The 15,904-nt window shown below is 31.1% G+C and overlaps 1 protein-coding gene across 1 annotated transcript; it reads left to right on the top strand.

Moving 5' to 3' along the window:
- The first annotated feature begins 278 nt into the window (after positions 1–278).
- LOC142321165 (uncharacterized) lies at positions 279–15,598 on the top strand. The gene is made up of 5 exons (XM_075359159.1): positions 279–471; positions 3,221–3,435; positions 6,216–6,305; positions 10,439–10,558; positions 15,413–15,598. Exons 1-5 carry the CDS (start codon positions 279–281, stop codon positions 15,596–15,598), a joined length of 804 nt encoding a protein of 267 aa, XP_075215274.1.
- The last annotated feature ends 306 nt before the right edge of the window (positions 15,599–15,904 follow it).

Genomic DNA, 15,904 nt, shown 5'->3' with positions numbered 1-15,904 from the left:
TTAAGACTAATAATACTTTAATCCACTGATTAAATACAATAATTTTTCACCAAACAAGTGACAGATTCTTTATTACAAGGCTGCAAAATATTTGAGGTTTTGTTTGGAATCAAAGTAATACTATAATAGTTCAAGATTTCTTAACATACCTTCATGCCTTCAATAAAAGTTTTAATTACTAACAATTAATTATAAATAATTTATTATTTATGGAATTTTAAAAAGACAGTGATTGTTTTATAATAATTCCATCATTACCTTAATCTCCTAATTATGCTATGATAGAAAAACGAATTAAAAAATTTATTTCAGATCATGAAAATGAAGCTAATCATATAAAAATTGAAGTACCAGGCCAGGAACAAGTGCTTCAAACTACAGGAACAGCTGTGAATGGCCATGTGCAGTGTATAGAACAATCAACTTACACAGAACTGATTTCACCATTAACTCAACAAAATCGCAGTATCGGTAGGTATTATGTACAGTACATGCAATATTTTAAGATAAGAAATAACTACAATTTTTAGTATTCATTAAAATTTTAACAGACATGGTTTACTGTGTGAATATTTAATAAAATTCAAAAGAGGTTCATATTTTATTTGAAATAGATATTTAAGAGTTACATTCTACAGGTAAAATATTTTCCTCAAATTTATGATAAGAATGTAAGGTAAGGTAATACTACATTTCTGTAATATTAAATAAGAAAAACTTGCCAACGATTACACAAAGTATGATTTGTTGAAAAATAATTTACAGAGAATCTTTGTGCAATTTCTTGAAAGTGTAGTTAAGATGGACATAAAATTTTGTTTAAAATTATATTCAATTTAAAACTAAATGAAACAAAAACAGAAGTTTAATTCTAAACTTAAACAAAATATTTTAACATATATAAAAGTTCAACTGTACTACTATTGTATCTTAAAGATATTGTTCTATAGATCCTCTTTATACATTTATACAAACTCAACTATAATGTACACAAGATCAAAATTATCTTCTATAACAATATAATTATTAATATTAATAAGCTTCAGTAAGTTAAAAATTTGGCTGATTAATTCTTCTCAAATATTTTTTCTTATAAATAATCAATATGTCCCAAAAAACAATAGTAAAACAGGTTTAAAATGAAGTTCCTAGGTAATCAATTCATCTAACTTCTACATGCGAACCAGATGAATTGAATGTAAGTAATAAGTTTTTAAATATAAAACATATAACTTTCTTTATTATTTATGTGATTCTGCCATTAAGCTGAAAAAGTATAAATGAAGACATCTTTAATTGACCTATTTTAAACATGCAGGGCAGCCCATACACATGACACAGGTAGCTCTGCATAATTAAAATATATGATATAATTATATGTATTAGTGCATATGTAAAATAATAACAGGATATAAAAAATTCACAATTTTGGAACAAAGTATGATAGAGATATGAAGTATACATAAAAAAAGAGAACTCCAAATTTTCAATAAAACAAGTTCTAGTATTAGTATATGTATGCTTATTATAAGGTCAATACATACATGAAACTCATTAATCATAAAGATTATGGTGCAGAAGAAAAGTTCAATATGTTTTGTAGCTTGCTATGTTTGAGTCTTAAAACAAGTTGGATTTGTTTATTTTTGTGTGTTTAATTTGAAAAACCACCACAGAGAAAGAGCATTCACCAGTGGAGTAAACAGCTTGGAGAAATAAGCAGCCTACTGAAGCAATCATATTCAGGACAACCTAAAGTTCTGGCAAGACTGTTAAAGATGTTCAAATAAGTTATTTATACAGCCCATAAAATCATGCAGAACTGTTCTTTAGAGTCCCAAAAAGAACTATTCACAATATTTAGAAAAACAGCCACGATTTACTGATTATAAAATTTAACCCAAGGAGTCAAGTTTGCTACAGACATTCTAGATCATGATGTGAAATTTAAACAACTTTATTTTCTGTGACAAAGCTACATTTCATAAGTACATTATAGAGCATCAATGTGACAGCCTAAACATTAACATGTGCTATGCAAGTTGACGAGACAGAATTACTGATCCTTTTCTTTTTTCTGAAAAAAAGCTATATTGGGTTGCAATTTTCTGAATATTTTGCCATATTTGTGTAGAGATACCTAAACAATTGGTTGGGCAAGAAGAATAGAAAGCTTGGCCTCCACAGTCTCCAGAACATAACCTGTATGGATTTTTATTTGTAGGATTACGTAAAGATACAGTTTTCTGTTCAAATGAAAAATTTATATATTTAAAAGAACGGATCAGTGCAGCAATTCTGTCTTATCACATTGGATGTTTTCTGTTGAGTATGGCAAGAGGCTGAAAATCATCTTAAGGTCACACAGGACAACTAAAGGAGTGTGTTTCTCTTCATTTTGATCCATACTTTATGGCTCTGTCATGCTTTGTTCTAAAACTACGATTGTTTGAAATTGCATCATTATTTTACAGAGAAGCATTAAAAATTGAAATGAGGTCAAATTCTATAATACAAACAAAACTAAATATATACTACACAAAACTGCATAATAACCAAAACAAATTAACGCTTAATTATATCATGGTTAATCAGCTGTTACTTTGATTTTAATTTAATATAGATGGAGAATACATTAAAAACTTGTCAAATTTAAATGTGACATTAAACAAGACGGAAAAAATTTAATATAACAAAATATTTTCAAACTATAAAAAAGTTTTATATATATAATATAAATAGTATTAATATTCTTAAATTCAATCAAGTTTTTTTTTAATAGTCTAGATACAGATATTTGCTGAATATTGCTAATTGGTATGCTTTGTCATACTAATTATGCATTATCGTATTATTAGGAAACTATCATTAATAATTTACACCAATACAAAAAGAAAAATTTAAAGCATTTTTTTGTAAATTTAATAAGTCAATCAGCAATGACATTAGCTAATGAAAAGATATTAAATTTACAAAAAAAAATTGTTTCAATCACTATTCATTCAAGTACTCTTAATAATATCAATGTTTATTACTTAAAACAGCGCAATAAGGAGGTTCACGCATAAGCAACAATGTAAGTACAACATCAAATGAATTATTCTATACAACATAATAACCTGTATAACACCTATAGCCAATGCTGATTGTAGTAATTAAAATATAATAAATGTAATTTATTATCTATCCTTCATCTAATAGAATATGAATTGATTTTCAGGTCGTCCAATGATGGACATTGAAAAAGTGACATTAGATCAGATAAATATGTGGTTAAACAAAGTGTATCCTCAAAGAGGCGAACATTTTTCAGAAATGATGAATACTGTTGATACTATGTATAACTTTGCGGTAGAAGTGGATAAACTGGAAACTGTTCAAATTGAGCCAATACTTGATGCAACAGGACATATCAACAACTCAGAACTTAATCAGGTAATACAAGAAAATATTATTATAATCATTTATTAAAAAATGAGCATTATTTCACAACATAATTAGTTAAAATTGTAATACAACCATTACACAATCTGGTGGCCTTCCTATGGGCTCAAATTTCCAGTAATGAACAGACATTTTTCTGCTACATAGAACAAAGATACATATTCACTTGAAACAAACACCCTCATAAAGTAATATACTAGCACAGACATAACAATATACCATTTTATTGAGCTAAGGCAGAACAAAGCAACAAGAACAACTGACGTACATAAACAAATAAATAAAACAGAGTAGAAAATGGACACAATAAGAAACATTAATTTTCTTGACTTCACCATCACAAAAAAAAAAAAATCGGTAAAATACACAAAACTCTTTCAAAATTATAAAAAAGATTTAAATAAAAATGACATGTTCATTTAATCTTAAATTTATTTATTTTTCTAGTAGATTTGCTAAATGTCATTTTTCTACATTCAATTGTTGAAAGTTATTAAAGGGTTCCCATACTTGCTCCCATTACCTTAAAATATGAAAGGGGCACCCCAAAATTAAATCTTTTCTGTGCAGCATTTCAATTAAGAGATTAAGGTTAACAGAAGTTACTTATTTGAATATGCTGCATACACAGCTCTTTCCTCAACTGCAAGATGGTTCAAAGAATCCTTGGCAATAAGATTGTTTGCATGCCCCCTGTCATAACTCTGCATGGGATCAGTTGAATGATGTTTTCCCAACTGCTGGATCATTTGGCATACACCCAATGACACAGCTTATTTGCAGTGGCCTCAAAGGTCACACTCAATCTGGCTCCATATGATTTTTTTCTTTATGGTTAATAAAGGATCTGCCCAATTTGAAGCACAGGATTGTAGCAGCTTTTGTTTCAATTACTCCAGACAAGCTGGTTAAAGTATGGAATGAACTCTCCTATCAGTTGGGTTGTGCCGCATGACAAAAGATACTCATATTGAATACTTCAGAGAAAAACTGTAAGTCAAGTTAAAGAGTTATTAAATAGCTTTAAAACCTCTATATTCTTTACTATACACTCTATATAATAGTGTTAGGAACCTAATAATTCTGCGATATAACAGTAAATTATAGGAATAACTATCTTTTTATATATTTTATGGGGAATATTTCACAGAAATTCAGAAAAAATGGAATTAGATGCGTTTTAATTACGACAGAGCTACCAAAAATACAAATATTTATAAGTTATTTTTCCTTCCAAAGTCTGTTGCCAAGTAATAGTGAGTTACATATATTTACATACTGATATCAGCTGATCACCAACTGAAAATAAAAATATTTCAAAAGGAGTTATGTTCCTTTACTAAGCCATTATGCACTAGTGATGTGTGAGAAAATATAAACAGTTTTACTAAACTCTTATTTCTCAGAAAAAAATGCATTGTAGGTTTCTCTTCGATACAAACTGTTTTTTTTGCCCAACAGCAATACTGCATAGCAAATATGTTAAATCACCAAACAGAGCTGCCAGCTCACTCTAACGAACAGTGAATGAAAACAGATCAAATGAATTAACTGTTAGCTTTTTGCAGAAAACATGTCATATTTCCAGAAAACTACTGTTTTATCAATATTAGATATGATGTAAGTTAACTGCTAAGATCGAATAAACTATTTCAAAAACCAAATTAACCTTCTTAATAAAAGTACTGTAATATTAAAGTGCGGAATAAAAGGGTCACAAATCTCTCAAATCTTGTGATAAATGAAATATAGTATTCATTGGTGTCAACCAGAATATCCTGCAGTCTGTAGCCAATGCATTGTGAGAAATATTAAAATGAAACTATTGTTTTTAAATGCAAAAAACAAGTAGTATAGCATTGTAATGGAAAAATGAGTCATTAACATTAACAAATTTATTTATCTGTCTTTTTCCAACAGTAGAATTAGTTTTTTTTTTTTTCAATGAACCTCTACTTTGCAGGCTAGTATTCATTATATTGTGTTCTCCCTCCCCATCCCTGACACCAACAAACCATTAAACTTAGAGAGAAAGTACAAGATACTTCCACTTCTTTCTTCTGTTTAGCCTCTGGAAATTACCGTTCAAGTATTACTTCAGAAGATGAATGAGGATGATATGTATGAGTGTAAATGAAGTGGTCTTGCATAGTCTCAGTTCGACCATTCCTGAGATGTGTCGTTAATTGAAACCCAACCACCAAAGAACACTGGTACCCTTAATCATCTAGTATTCAAATCCGTACTTCCACTTAGCTAATTAGTAAATCCATACGAACTCTCAATGATTTTCTAGCCATATGTATTGTGCAATTCATTAATTATTGTACAATATAATTATTTAAATTGTATATTGTTTTTCCTCTTTAAATTAGTTCTAGTTTGATTTTTACCAGTTAATTAATTGGACTAAATATTATATCAATAATTGTGTATTTTTATTTCAAATAATCAAACAATATTATCTGTTATAAAATATCTATAAATAAAGTTAAGTAAGCTACAAAAACTTCTAAGTTTGGTGATCAAAATGACTGAAAACCACCTTACAAATTCATAAATCATACTAAAAGGTTAACACAATATTGCAAATTAAAACTTAGGTAGTTCACCAAATTATAAGGTTTTTTATGAAAATTATTTGCATTAATATTTATACAAAAATATTATCTTTATCAAGACATATTAATTATATATGAGAAATTTATAAATAAAAATTCTTTTAAGCATAAAATCTTATTAAAACATAATAAAAATGTAATTTATTTCAGGTAAACTACCCAGCTATAAAAAACGTAAATTCACCAAATAGTTCTACAAGTACATCACCACAAAGAAGACGCCTATATCGTGATGTACTGGTATATAAATTATCTTAAAATACATTTGTAGCAAGTAAATAACTATCAATAAAAATCATCCATGAATTTACCAAATAATAGCACACTCAATGTAAAGTTTTTGAATCCATGGATTCAGCTAAGTTACAAAATACTGTCAAGTAACGTATTACAATCATTAAATTTAAAACTGAGTTTTAATATATTTTTTAATCCAAAATGTTTTTTTGAATCTATGGATTCATAAATAACTTTTCATATAAATTAGAAGGTTTAAATTGAGCTTGCTGCAAATTTGTTATATTCATAGGTGGTTTTTGTTAGTAGTAGTTAATTGTAACACGTTAGACAACATGAAAAATGTAGAAAGATTATGTATTCAGAGTTATTAATATTATATACTGTTGGTGAACAGTCAGTCATATTATTTGATATAATTTATATAAATTGTACATATTGTTTGATATTTTATGTACGTGTATTAATACAAAGTAGCTGCCTAGTAACGGCGAGCTTAGATAATCAGCTTACATGTTACTACTATGCTATACTATTATCTGAAACATTGGCACACCATGATTAGTAACATATACAAAGTTTCACTCAGAATTACATTCATAATTCTGTTGTTAGCAGTCATTTGATTCATTTTAACACTGTTCCATCAGCCACTGATGGTCATCAGACCATTATTTTTTTTTGCGTTGCTTGTGGCATATTTTTTTTTATTGACTTTCTGAAAAAGAGTAAAAAGATACTAGCCAATATTAAGTACATTTGCTGAATCACTCTTAAATAAGGTAATAGGAAAATCAACATTTAACAAAAAAAAAATTCTTTTCAGCAAGACAATACAATAGTATGGACAACACCAGTTCATGTTTTTGTGGCTGGAACAACAAAATTATTCAAATTCTCATTACAAAATTCTTCTGCATCTTCCCTAAATCTAGATGCAGAACCTTCACTTCAGTCCACTCATTGTCTGTCTTCAAATATGAAATGGGTGAAAAAATATTTATTTGAAATAATGAAGTTATTCCCAGAACATCTAACATTGGACTACAAGTAGGCTTTAAAGATTATGTTGAGAAATAAAAACGTTTTCTACCAAAAAATTGTCTTCATCTTTGTCTTTCATTTGTCAGTTTATGCCTTATTTTAGCACAGACTTATCACCCATTGCATTTACATAAAAATATATATACACAATACATACAGTAGCAAAATTTTTAGAGTCTAAATATCAAAAATCACAATATGAATGAGATCAATGACTCCCAAAAAATGGTACTGGATACATACCTGGACTAATACGTACATATTCATTAATGGTTCAAGCTATTAGATCAGAGCGAAAAGAAACTCGTCCAGTTTCTTCTCTTCTACATTATGTTATTAGAAACATATTCTATGTTTCATAGTTACCACAATGAAACAGAGGAATAGAGGAACATGTACCAAGAGTATTTCAACCAAAAAATAGTTATGTCATTAAATTAAATAAATAAATACAAAAATGTAGCTGAATTAGTTAACTCACAATTACAGAGTGCAATAAAGCTGAATAGTTGCCACCATTTTTTTTATTAATCTAAAAAAAGAAATCACTTATTTATTTCACAAAAAAACTTATTTGTTAATCCAGCAGTATGTTAATAATATGTAATGATTTATATTTATGTTAATGACTATGTCCAGTCATTCACACTTGTATTTACTCATATATCATCATGATGTTTATGATTTCTTTCTTGTCAAGCAATTATATGGTCCATATAATGTATGAATAAATGAGATCAGATTAAAATGATAGAGATCACTGATAAATGTCCTTTCATATGAAATAAAAACATCATAAACAGTACCATGGATATTATATAAGAACAAATACATCTTTATTTTACATAAAATGTATATTGATTTCAATAAATCGAATGTTAATAGTATGAAGACTTTAATAGTGAAGTAATAATAGTAACCTACAGATTTTTTATGAAAATTTATCGGTGATTTGTGTGCATGGAAGTAAGCAGAGATTCTGATTTACCACAGCAGAAATGGTGTGGAGATTGTAGGAAGAAGTGTGGTGGGAATTTCTTGCCAAGTTTGTTATACACACTCAGAATGTTTCATGAATTTGTCTTACAGTTACATTACATTACATTACATTACATTACATTATTACATTATTGTTACAATGCATGCTTTAAGTTAAGAAAAAATCAGGCAAAGGTTGTATAACTTTCCCAGCATTGATCTCTTGACAAACTTAAAACACATCACAAGATTTTAAAATATTAATGAAATAATTATGCAGTAATTAGAGTATAATTGCAAAACTAATCCTAATATTCACTAAAAATGTTTGCCTCCAATTGAGTTGAATTTATCATCAAATGACCTTTTTCCTTCAAAAATAAGGCACTACCAAAAGTATAATTAAAAAAAAAAACAAAATTCTTAGTACAATATTTTAGATCTTGTCTGATGCCCTTGACTAAATGATGTTTTTATCAACAAAACTGCATTGTATTTAAAGTATAATTGTAAAAAAAAAAAAACAGTTTAATAAAAACATTTGGGTTCCAACTGGCCACGTGACAACTAGCTCATACAACATTTATACAACAGATAAGTATCACAAATTATATAAAAATTAACCTGTTGTATGATTCCCCTATAAGGAAACATTTTAAGTAAATTTTTGTCCTTTAATACAAAATCTGTTTAATAGAAGAAAAATAATAAAATGTGAAATCAGATACCACTTTATCCACTTGATGGTAGAGATGCAGACTGGAAATTATGATGTCTGACAATTTTGAGCCTGTTTTCAGGCATAATTTTGCAATTCATTTAACAATTTCAGTCATATCTCAATTGTTTGTAAACTGATTTGAACAAATGAGAATCATGTTATTAAAAATAAGTTCTTAACTTTTTTATCTGATAAATTATAATTTTTTAAGCTAATATTTACTATAAATGATTAAAAAAGGAAATGGGTGCCAATTTGGATTTTTTTAAATTCAAACTTATTAATTTTGAAAATGTGTTTGTATATGTGCATCAAATTTCAATAAAATATCTCTATCCATTCTTAAGATATAAATTTTTATTGAAAAACACAAAATAGCAAACAGAAAAAGAAGCAAATGTTAGGGCAGTTGTCCACAATAAACTTTTTTGTTTATTTTGATGTCCTGAATCAGTCCTTAAGTTGCCCAACAACTCCCAGGACACCTGTGCAGCTATTGCCAGAAGGAAAAAAAAGATATGAGTACTTTGATGGCTCCCTTGTCTGATGGGATTAAAAATTAGGCCAAAACTGGGATACATATAGCTAAATATTTATGCTAAATTTCAAATTTTAGTCTGCAGATTTTCCAGATATGGGGGCAAAAATCATTTAGAAGTAATGATAATCCCCACCCATAAATCTGGAGTGACTTTTTTTATGAAAATTATTTGCATTAACATTTATACAAAAACGTTATCTTTATGAAGATATATTAATTGTACATGAGAAATCTATAAAAACAAGTTCTTTTAAGCATAATTGTTATTACATCATAATAAAAAATTTAATTTATTTCAGGTAAATTACCCAGCTATAAAAAATGTAAATTCACCAAATAGTTCTAAAAGTACTTAAAATAAATTAATAAGTACTTTTGTCATTCTAATATTCAATTTTTTATGACCACTATAAAAAAAGTCAAAAATTAAAAATTACAAAACCTATCACTTCCTCCTTTTTTTAAATTATGTCCAAAATTTAATGTTATCAGTGTCCCAAATAAATAAAGATTTTTTGAGCTATTTTCAAAGAATTTATGTTGAGTCAGTTGGAGTTTTTTGGAATCTGGAGATCATGAAACATCAATATTTGGAAAAAAAATCCCAACATCAAAATTCTCAACCAATCTGTTGGTTTAGAATATATATTGTTATAGCTATCTATATTCCTTTTAAGATCTATAGCTGAGTTAGTAAAAATCCACTTGTCTGTATCTAGAATTGAATAATATTCAACAGATTACTCATATTACGTTTTAGTCAACATTACAGAAAAGCAGAAATTAATTTACAATGAATATAATAAATCACATTTTGATATAAAAATAATCAATTGATATAAATTTTTCTAGAGTGGAGATGCTGAAAATAAGTTTGCACAATTGGAACAAGAAGCTCTAGAACAATATCAAGCTTCTGATCATAATATTCAGACAGTACCCTCCGAGGAAACACTTGCTCAAAGATATCAAGTAAGAAAAATAACATGAATCAAAGTAATAGTCAAGATAGCATTGAACTTTGCACATAAGAATAATTCACTAATAATAAAAAAAACATGAAAATGTATTAAACGAAAGTAATAATATAAAATGTAAATTATCTTAAATAGATTAACACAAAGTTAATCAATCACCAGATTAATATGATATTCAATGGGAATAATTTACATAAAATTAGTAATAACTATAAGAATAACTAACAAAACTTTTTTTTATTTCAAAATGCATCTAATATTGTTAAAGCCAACCTTAGTTACTTTAAATCATTATCATTTCATAATTTAATCAATAATAATTGGTTGTTATTATGTTCCAATAATTGATTATAATCATTTTATATATATATTTATTACCTTATTATCCCAACCTTTTGTTTTTTTGTTTTTTTTGGACTACCTTAGTAAGGATCACGATGAATAGCATCAAATAGTACTATTATCAGAATACTACCAGATTATACCATATTATTATTATTATTTCTTTGTTGAGGTTTTTAGAGGCATCGACTACTTTGGTCATTAGCCCCGTCCCACTTCAAAACACAAAAGGTTCATAATTTTCGAATTCCATTTCACTTTTGAAACCTAATTTTTAATGCCTAGGCTTTCTTTTTGACCATCCTTTCTTGCACCGCTTTTCCATTCTTCGTACGGCCTCAACTTCTGATGATAGTGTGTCTGAGGCCTCAGACATGGCATCTTCTTCTCTTTCTGATACAAATGATGTTCTCCAGCTTCCATCAGGTGATGAAAGCTTCGTTAGTGCTGTTAGCATCATTGCTATGGAATCTAAACTAGCAATCGATGCAATTTCGGCGGCTGACGAGCTGGATTCTATCTCTAAGGAAGTGCTAGGTCCAGCTGAAATAGACGGTACAGGTTTTATATCGTCTTGTGTCTGGTGCTTTCTCAATAATGACTTGCACCTCCATTTCCGTAGACTCAGATTCTTCCTGTACTCTTGTCACAATTTCCTTAGCCTTGTGACTAGACGACGGAGTGATCTTTTTCTCTTTTCCAGATAAATTCAGATTTTTATTTATTACGTCGTGGTTGTGTTATGATCGCAGGTTTTGCTAATTTTTTATGCTGCACTGGCACGTTTCCTAAATCAATGACATCAGTCCGAGAATGAGCCTTCTCATTTCATGTTCTTCGTTTCATGTTTAACTGGTTCTGTCCGATGAGGCGACTCAATCTTTGAATCAATGATTCTTTCAATCATTGTCGCAAGACTTTGTGCTATCGTATTAAGCAACTCCTCTACATTAATTCTAGATGTGGAAGGGGCAGCAGCTGTTTCTACATAAGTGGTCGGTGGTCGATGGTCGAGGTGTACGTTAACAATTTTCTTCGCTTCAGGATAACTGACTTTTTGAAGCGTTTTAACTTCCTGAATGGCTGTTTCCAGTTTATATACTGGGCAATCCCTTGATCGGCAGTTATGATGCTCTTTACAATTAATGCAGCTTGGAGGGTCTTTACATGGATCACCCTCATGTGTTTTCATTCCACATATGCATATTTCCTGCGCTTCACATCTAGCTGCAGTGTGTCTGAATCGTTGACACTTAAAGCATCTCATAGGCTGCGGAATAAAAGCTCGTACATCAAGTCAATGTATGCCAGCTCGTACCTTTTCAGGAAGGTTAGGCCTACTAAATGTCAAAACATGCGAGGCCGAAGGAACAACTTCACCATTTCTTCTCATGGTTAGTCTGCGACACTGAGTCACTCCCTGACTCAACCTTTCTTGTATGATTTCTTCTTCTGTACAATTTAGAAGATCGCGACAAACAACAACTCCTCTTGATGTATTAAGGGTGCACAGGACCACCAGCACAATTAAGAATGGACTAACTTTTTGGAAGTTTCCATTCTCCTTCGTAATAATTTAAAATCTTGGCTTAGGTACATTATAGCCAAATAAACTTTTCCGTAAGTCTTTACTGATTCTATCAAAATCTTTCTTAATTTTATCACACTCTTTACTCTTTTTCCTCTTCGCTTGAGGCGAATCGGAGGTTTCTAAAAGAGGGTGTTTACGTGCATCCTCTGCCACGTTTGTTTGTTCAAGTGTATTCATTTGAGTTGGTCCCTTCTGTAGCAAGGCTAGCCGCCGGGGTACACCCCCACTCAGGGCTACTAAACTTGGAGGTCCGATCTGGTACCCCGGTAAAATCGGCATATGTCCTGGCAGAGAGCGAATGCGCAATCTCTGCACTGACTCCAGGCTCCTACTCATCGAAGCTTTCAGAGCTCCCATGCACAGATATACATGGGCACCATTGCTACATGCTTGCCATCGCAGGGGGCATGTGGACAATGGAAGGGTCTCCGTTACACCTGCAATAACATTGACCCTGGCCACCACATCGCCAGCTCTAAATATGGTATGTGTCCACTTCCTAAGGGATTAATTGTTCGTATCCTGCAGGTGACCGAAAAATCCAATCCGTCTGGTGACCTGAAGATGAAAGCAGGTCAAAAAAGGAATATATCGGAGGAATTTACTCGGAGCCCCGTTAGCCAGCTATATGTATTGTACATAAGTACAGCTGTTACGCCCTGGACGTGGGGATTACCTACCTCAGGGCGTTATTATTATTATTATTATTAAAGTAGCTCGGTATGATGATTAACCGGAAACTCAGCTTTGTACAACCGCCGACAAAGCTACGAGAGCCGTAACTGCTCTTGGCCGGCTTATGGCGAATGTCGGCGGACCGAAGGCCAGCAGACGGCGATTGCTGATGTCCACGGTGCATTCCATCCTGTTATACGGGTCGGAAGTGTGGACCCAGGAATTAAGAGTTGCGAGAAACCGGAAGCGGCTCGCACAGGTGCAACGCACCGCAGCCTGCGAGTCGCTTCCGGGTATCGGACGGTCTCCGAGTCTGCAGTACTTGTGGTCGCCGGTGTCATACTCATTGCTACTTTAGCAAGGGAGCGCCAGGTGATTTACAGGAGGCGACGGGCAGGCGAAGAAGACCGGGTTACCATTGCCAACGAGGAACGCACACGCACGTTCCTCGCATAGCAAGAGACCTGGGACCACGAGACCAGAGGACGATGGACCGCAAGGCTTATCCCTCTGGTCAGACCGTGGACGGAGCGACGGCATGGAGAGGTGGAGTACTACATGACCCAATTTTTAACGGGTTATTTTACTTCCACGCTTACCTACGTGTCATAGGGAAAGCGCCGTCCCCCGACTGCCTGTATTGCCCCGGTGTACGGGACGACGCTGAGCACACCTTTTTCAAATGTGCTCGGTGGACGGCAGATCGAGGGACACTAGAGACGGATCTCGGAGCACTGAATCCCCACAACGTGGTTGCGATGATGCTCCGTGACCTGAGCAGCTGGGAAAGTGTAGCCCGATTCGTCGGCAACATTCTCAGGGCCAAAAAGGTTGACCTGGATAGTCCTGAAAATTAGGTACCACCTAAAGTAATGTGTTAAATGGTTCTGGGTCGAGTCCTGGTTGAAAGCGGGGGGGGGGGGGTTTGGTTTTAGTCGGTAGTCTGCTGATAGTGATTGGATAATACCATCAGCGGAAGCCCGACACCCCGTGCGTAAATGCACCTCCCTCCACAAAAAAAATTATATTATTATAACATCCTTTTACAATTACCATAACAAAAAATTTAAATGATTAAAAAACACTAGTATCCCTCTTAACCAAAATTCCCATATAAATAAAATTTATGAAAATCTTAGAAAAAATTAAATTCATCCACTACGATCCATTAGATTCATGATCCTCCTTGTATGACTAACTTATTCCAATTCTCTGCATTTGTAAAATTCAACACCTTCTCTTCACTCAAAACATAATGACTCACCCACCCATTTCTTCTTAAATCACCCTAAATTAACTTATCTCCTCATAAAATGTATGATGCAATTTTTTCTTTAAAAATTATATTTTTAAAGAATTTTTTCCATACCTTATATCCAATCTGTTTACAAATTAACAGTAACTTTGGAAATGTTTTTTGCAATCTAATTTCTAGTAAACCTGCCTTTAAATTGAGATTTACCATACTCTCTATAAAATGGTGTAGCTACTTACGGTGCAAAGATATGGGCATATATATAATATCTGATGAATCTTCAGTTCACTAGATCGTGCAATTTTTTAAATAAATTTCAAATTTTTAAATCCTTAGAAAAATTATTTTTTTAGAGATAATTTATTTTCAGTTCTTAATGAAATCATAAATTATTTTCCTTAAAATATAAAAGCACTGGTTAATATAAAGATTCAGTGGAGAAAAGAGACTCGGCATACCTGAAATCTTATAAATGTTAGTTGTTTCAGACCAAATGATAAATATTGGGATCTACAATTGGTAAAATTAAATGTTTAATTTTGAAATGATAGCATAATGAAATATCCTAATTTCCTGCATGCATACCAGTATACATTGAGTTATCAATTATAAGAATGCAAACAAAGAATTTTTTTATATTTTTATTTCAATTTGTCCATGTTCATCTGAGTTGGTACCCCTTAAACCATGTTTGATCTGTTCTTAATCTAACACTAGAAATTGTCTTATTTTATGGAAAAAATAAAACCCGTACTTAATTATTAGTAAAACAAATAAATATAATTTTTTATTATATAAAATTACATATCTAATTATTAAATTGAGCCTATTGAGAAATAACATAACAGTATTTATACATGTAATTTCCTTATCTTCATTCAGACTCAGGTTTATATCTAAATGTATAAATTACTTAAAAAATAATTTATATCTGAAATTTAATAATGGAGACAAGAGGTACTCTCTTAATAAAACTTTTTTTCCAGGATCTAGAAAGAGAAGCACTTGAACAGTATAGAGGAGACAGAGATGATTGGTTTACAACTCCAGTGACGGGGGAAGACAAAGGGGGGGCGGGGCATTTAGAGGAAGATCCCGACCCCCCCATAACCATAACACCAGTGGTTTCAAGTAATCAACTTTTTTCCAGTTTTAATAATTTTAAGTATTAGTAACTAATAAATTAAGTTACTGTTAACTTCATTTTTATAGCAGATAAATATTTAATGAACATATGGTTTCACGTTAGGTTTATACAGATAAGTCAAAATAATTTCTCAGTACAACTTGCAACATCATATGAATTCTAAATTGAATACTGTTAAGATAAAACAAATGTTAAATGTTAAGCAGCAGTCTACATTATGTAAACTTAATATTAAAATCAACAAACTAACTCTATAAATGACTTAGTTTGAAACAAAAAGAAACTGAAAGTTGCTTTGGTTAGCTTCAAATCGATTTGTTGACTGCAATTA

The sequence above is a fragment of the Lycorma delicatula genome, chromosome 3 (genome assembly GCF_047948215.1).
Source record: "Lycorma delicatula isolate Av1 chromosome 3, ASM4794821v1, whole genome shotgun sequence".
NCBI lineage: Eukaryota > Metazoa > Arthropoda > Insecta > Hemiptera > Fulgoridae > Lycorma > Lycorma delicatula.
Note: the sequence above shows the minus strand (reverse complement) of the source record. Positions and strands in the feature narration are given on the sequence as shown.

What these genes read in the sequence shown, in the direction of transcription:
- LOC142321165 (XM_075359159.1), top strand. Translation starts at nt 279, where the DNA reads ATGATAGAAAAACGAATTAAAAAATTTATTTCAGATCATGAAAATGAA. An exon ending in ACAACTCAGAACTTAATCAG is followed by an intron (nt 3,436 to 6,215) that starts GTAATACAAGAA and finishes AATTTATTTCAG; the next exon opens with GTAAACTACCCAGCTATAAA. An exon ending in GCCTATATCGTGATGTACTG is followed by an intron (nt 6,306 to 10,438) that starts GTATATAAATTA and finishes AAATTTTTCTAG; the next exon opens with AGTGGAGATGCTGAAAATAA.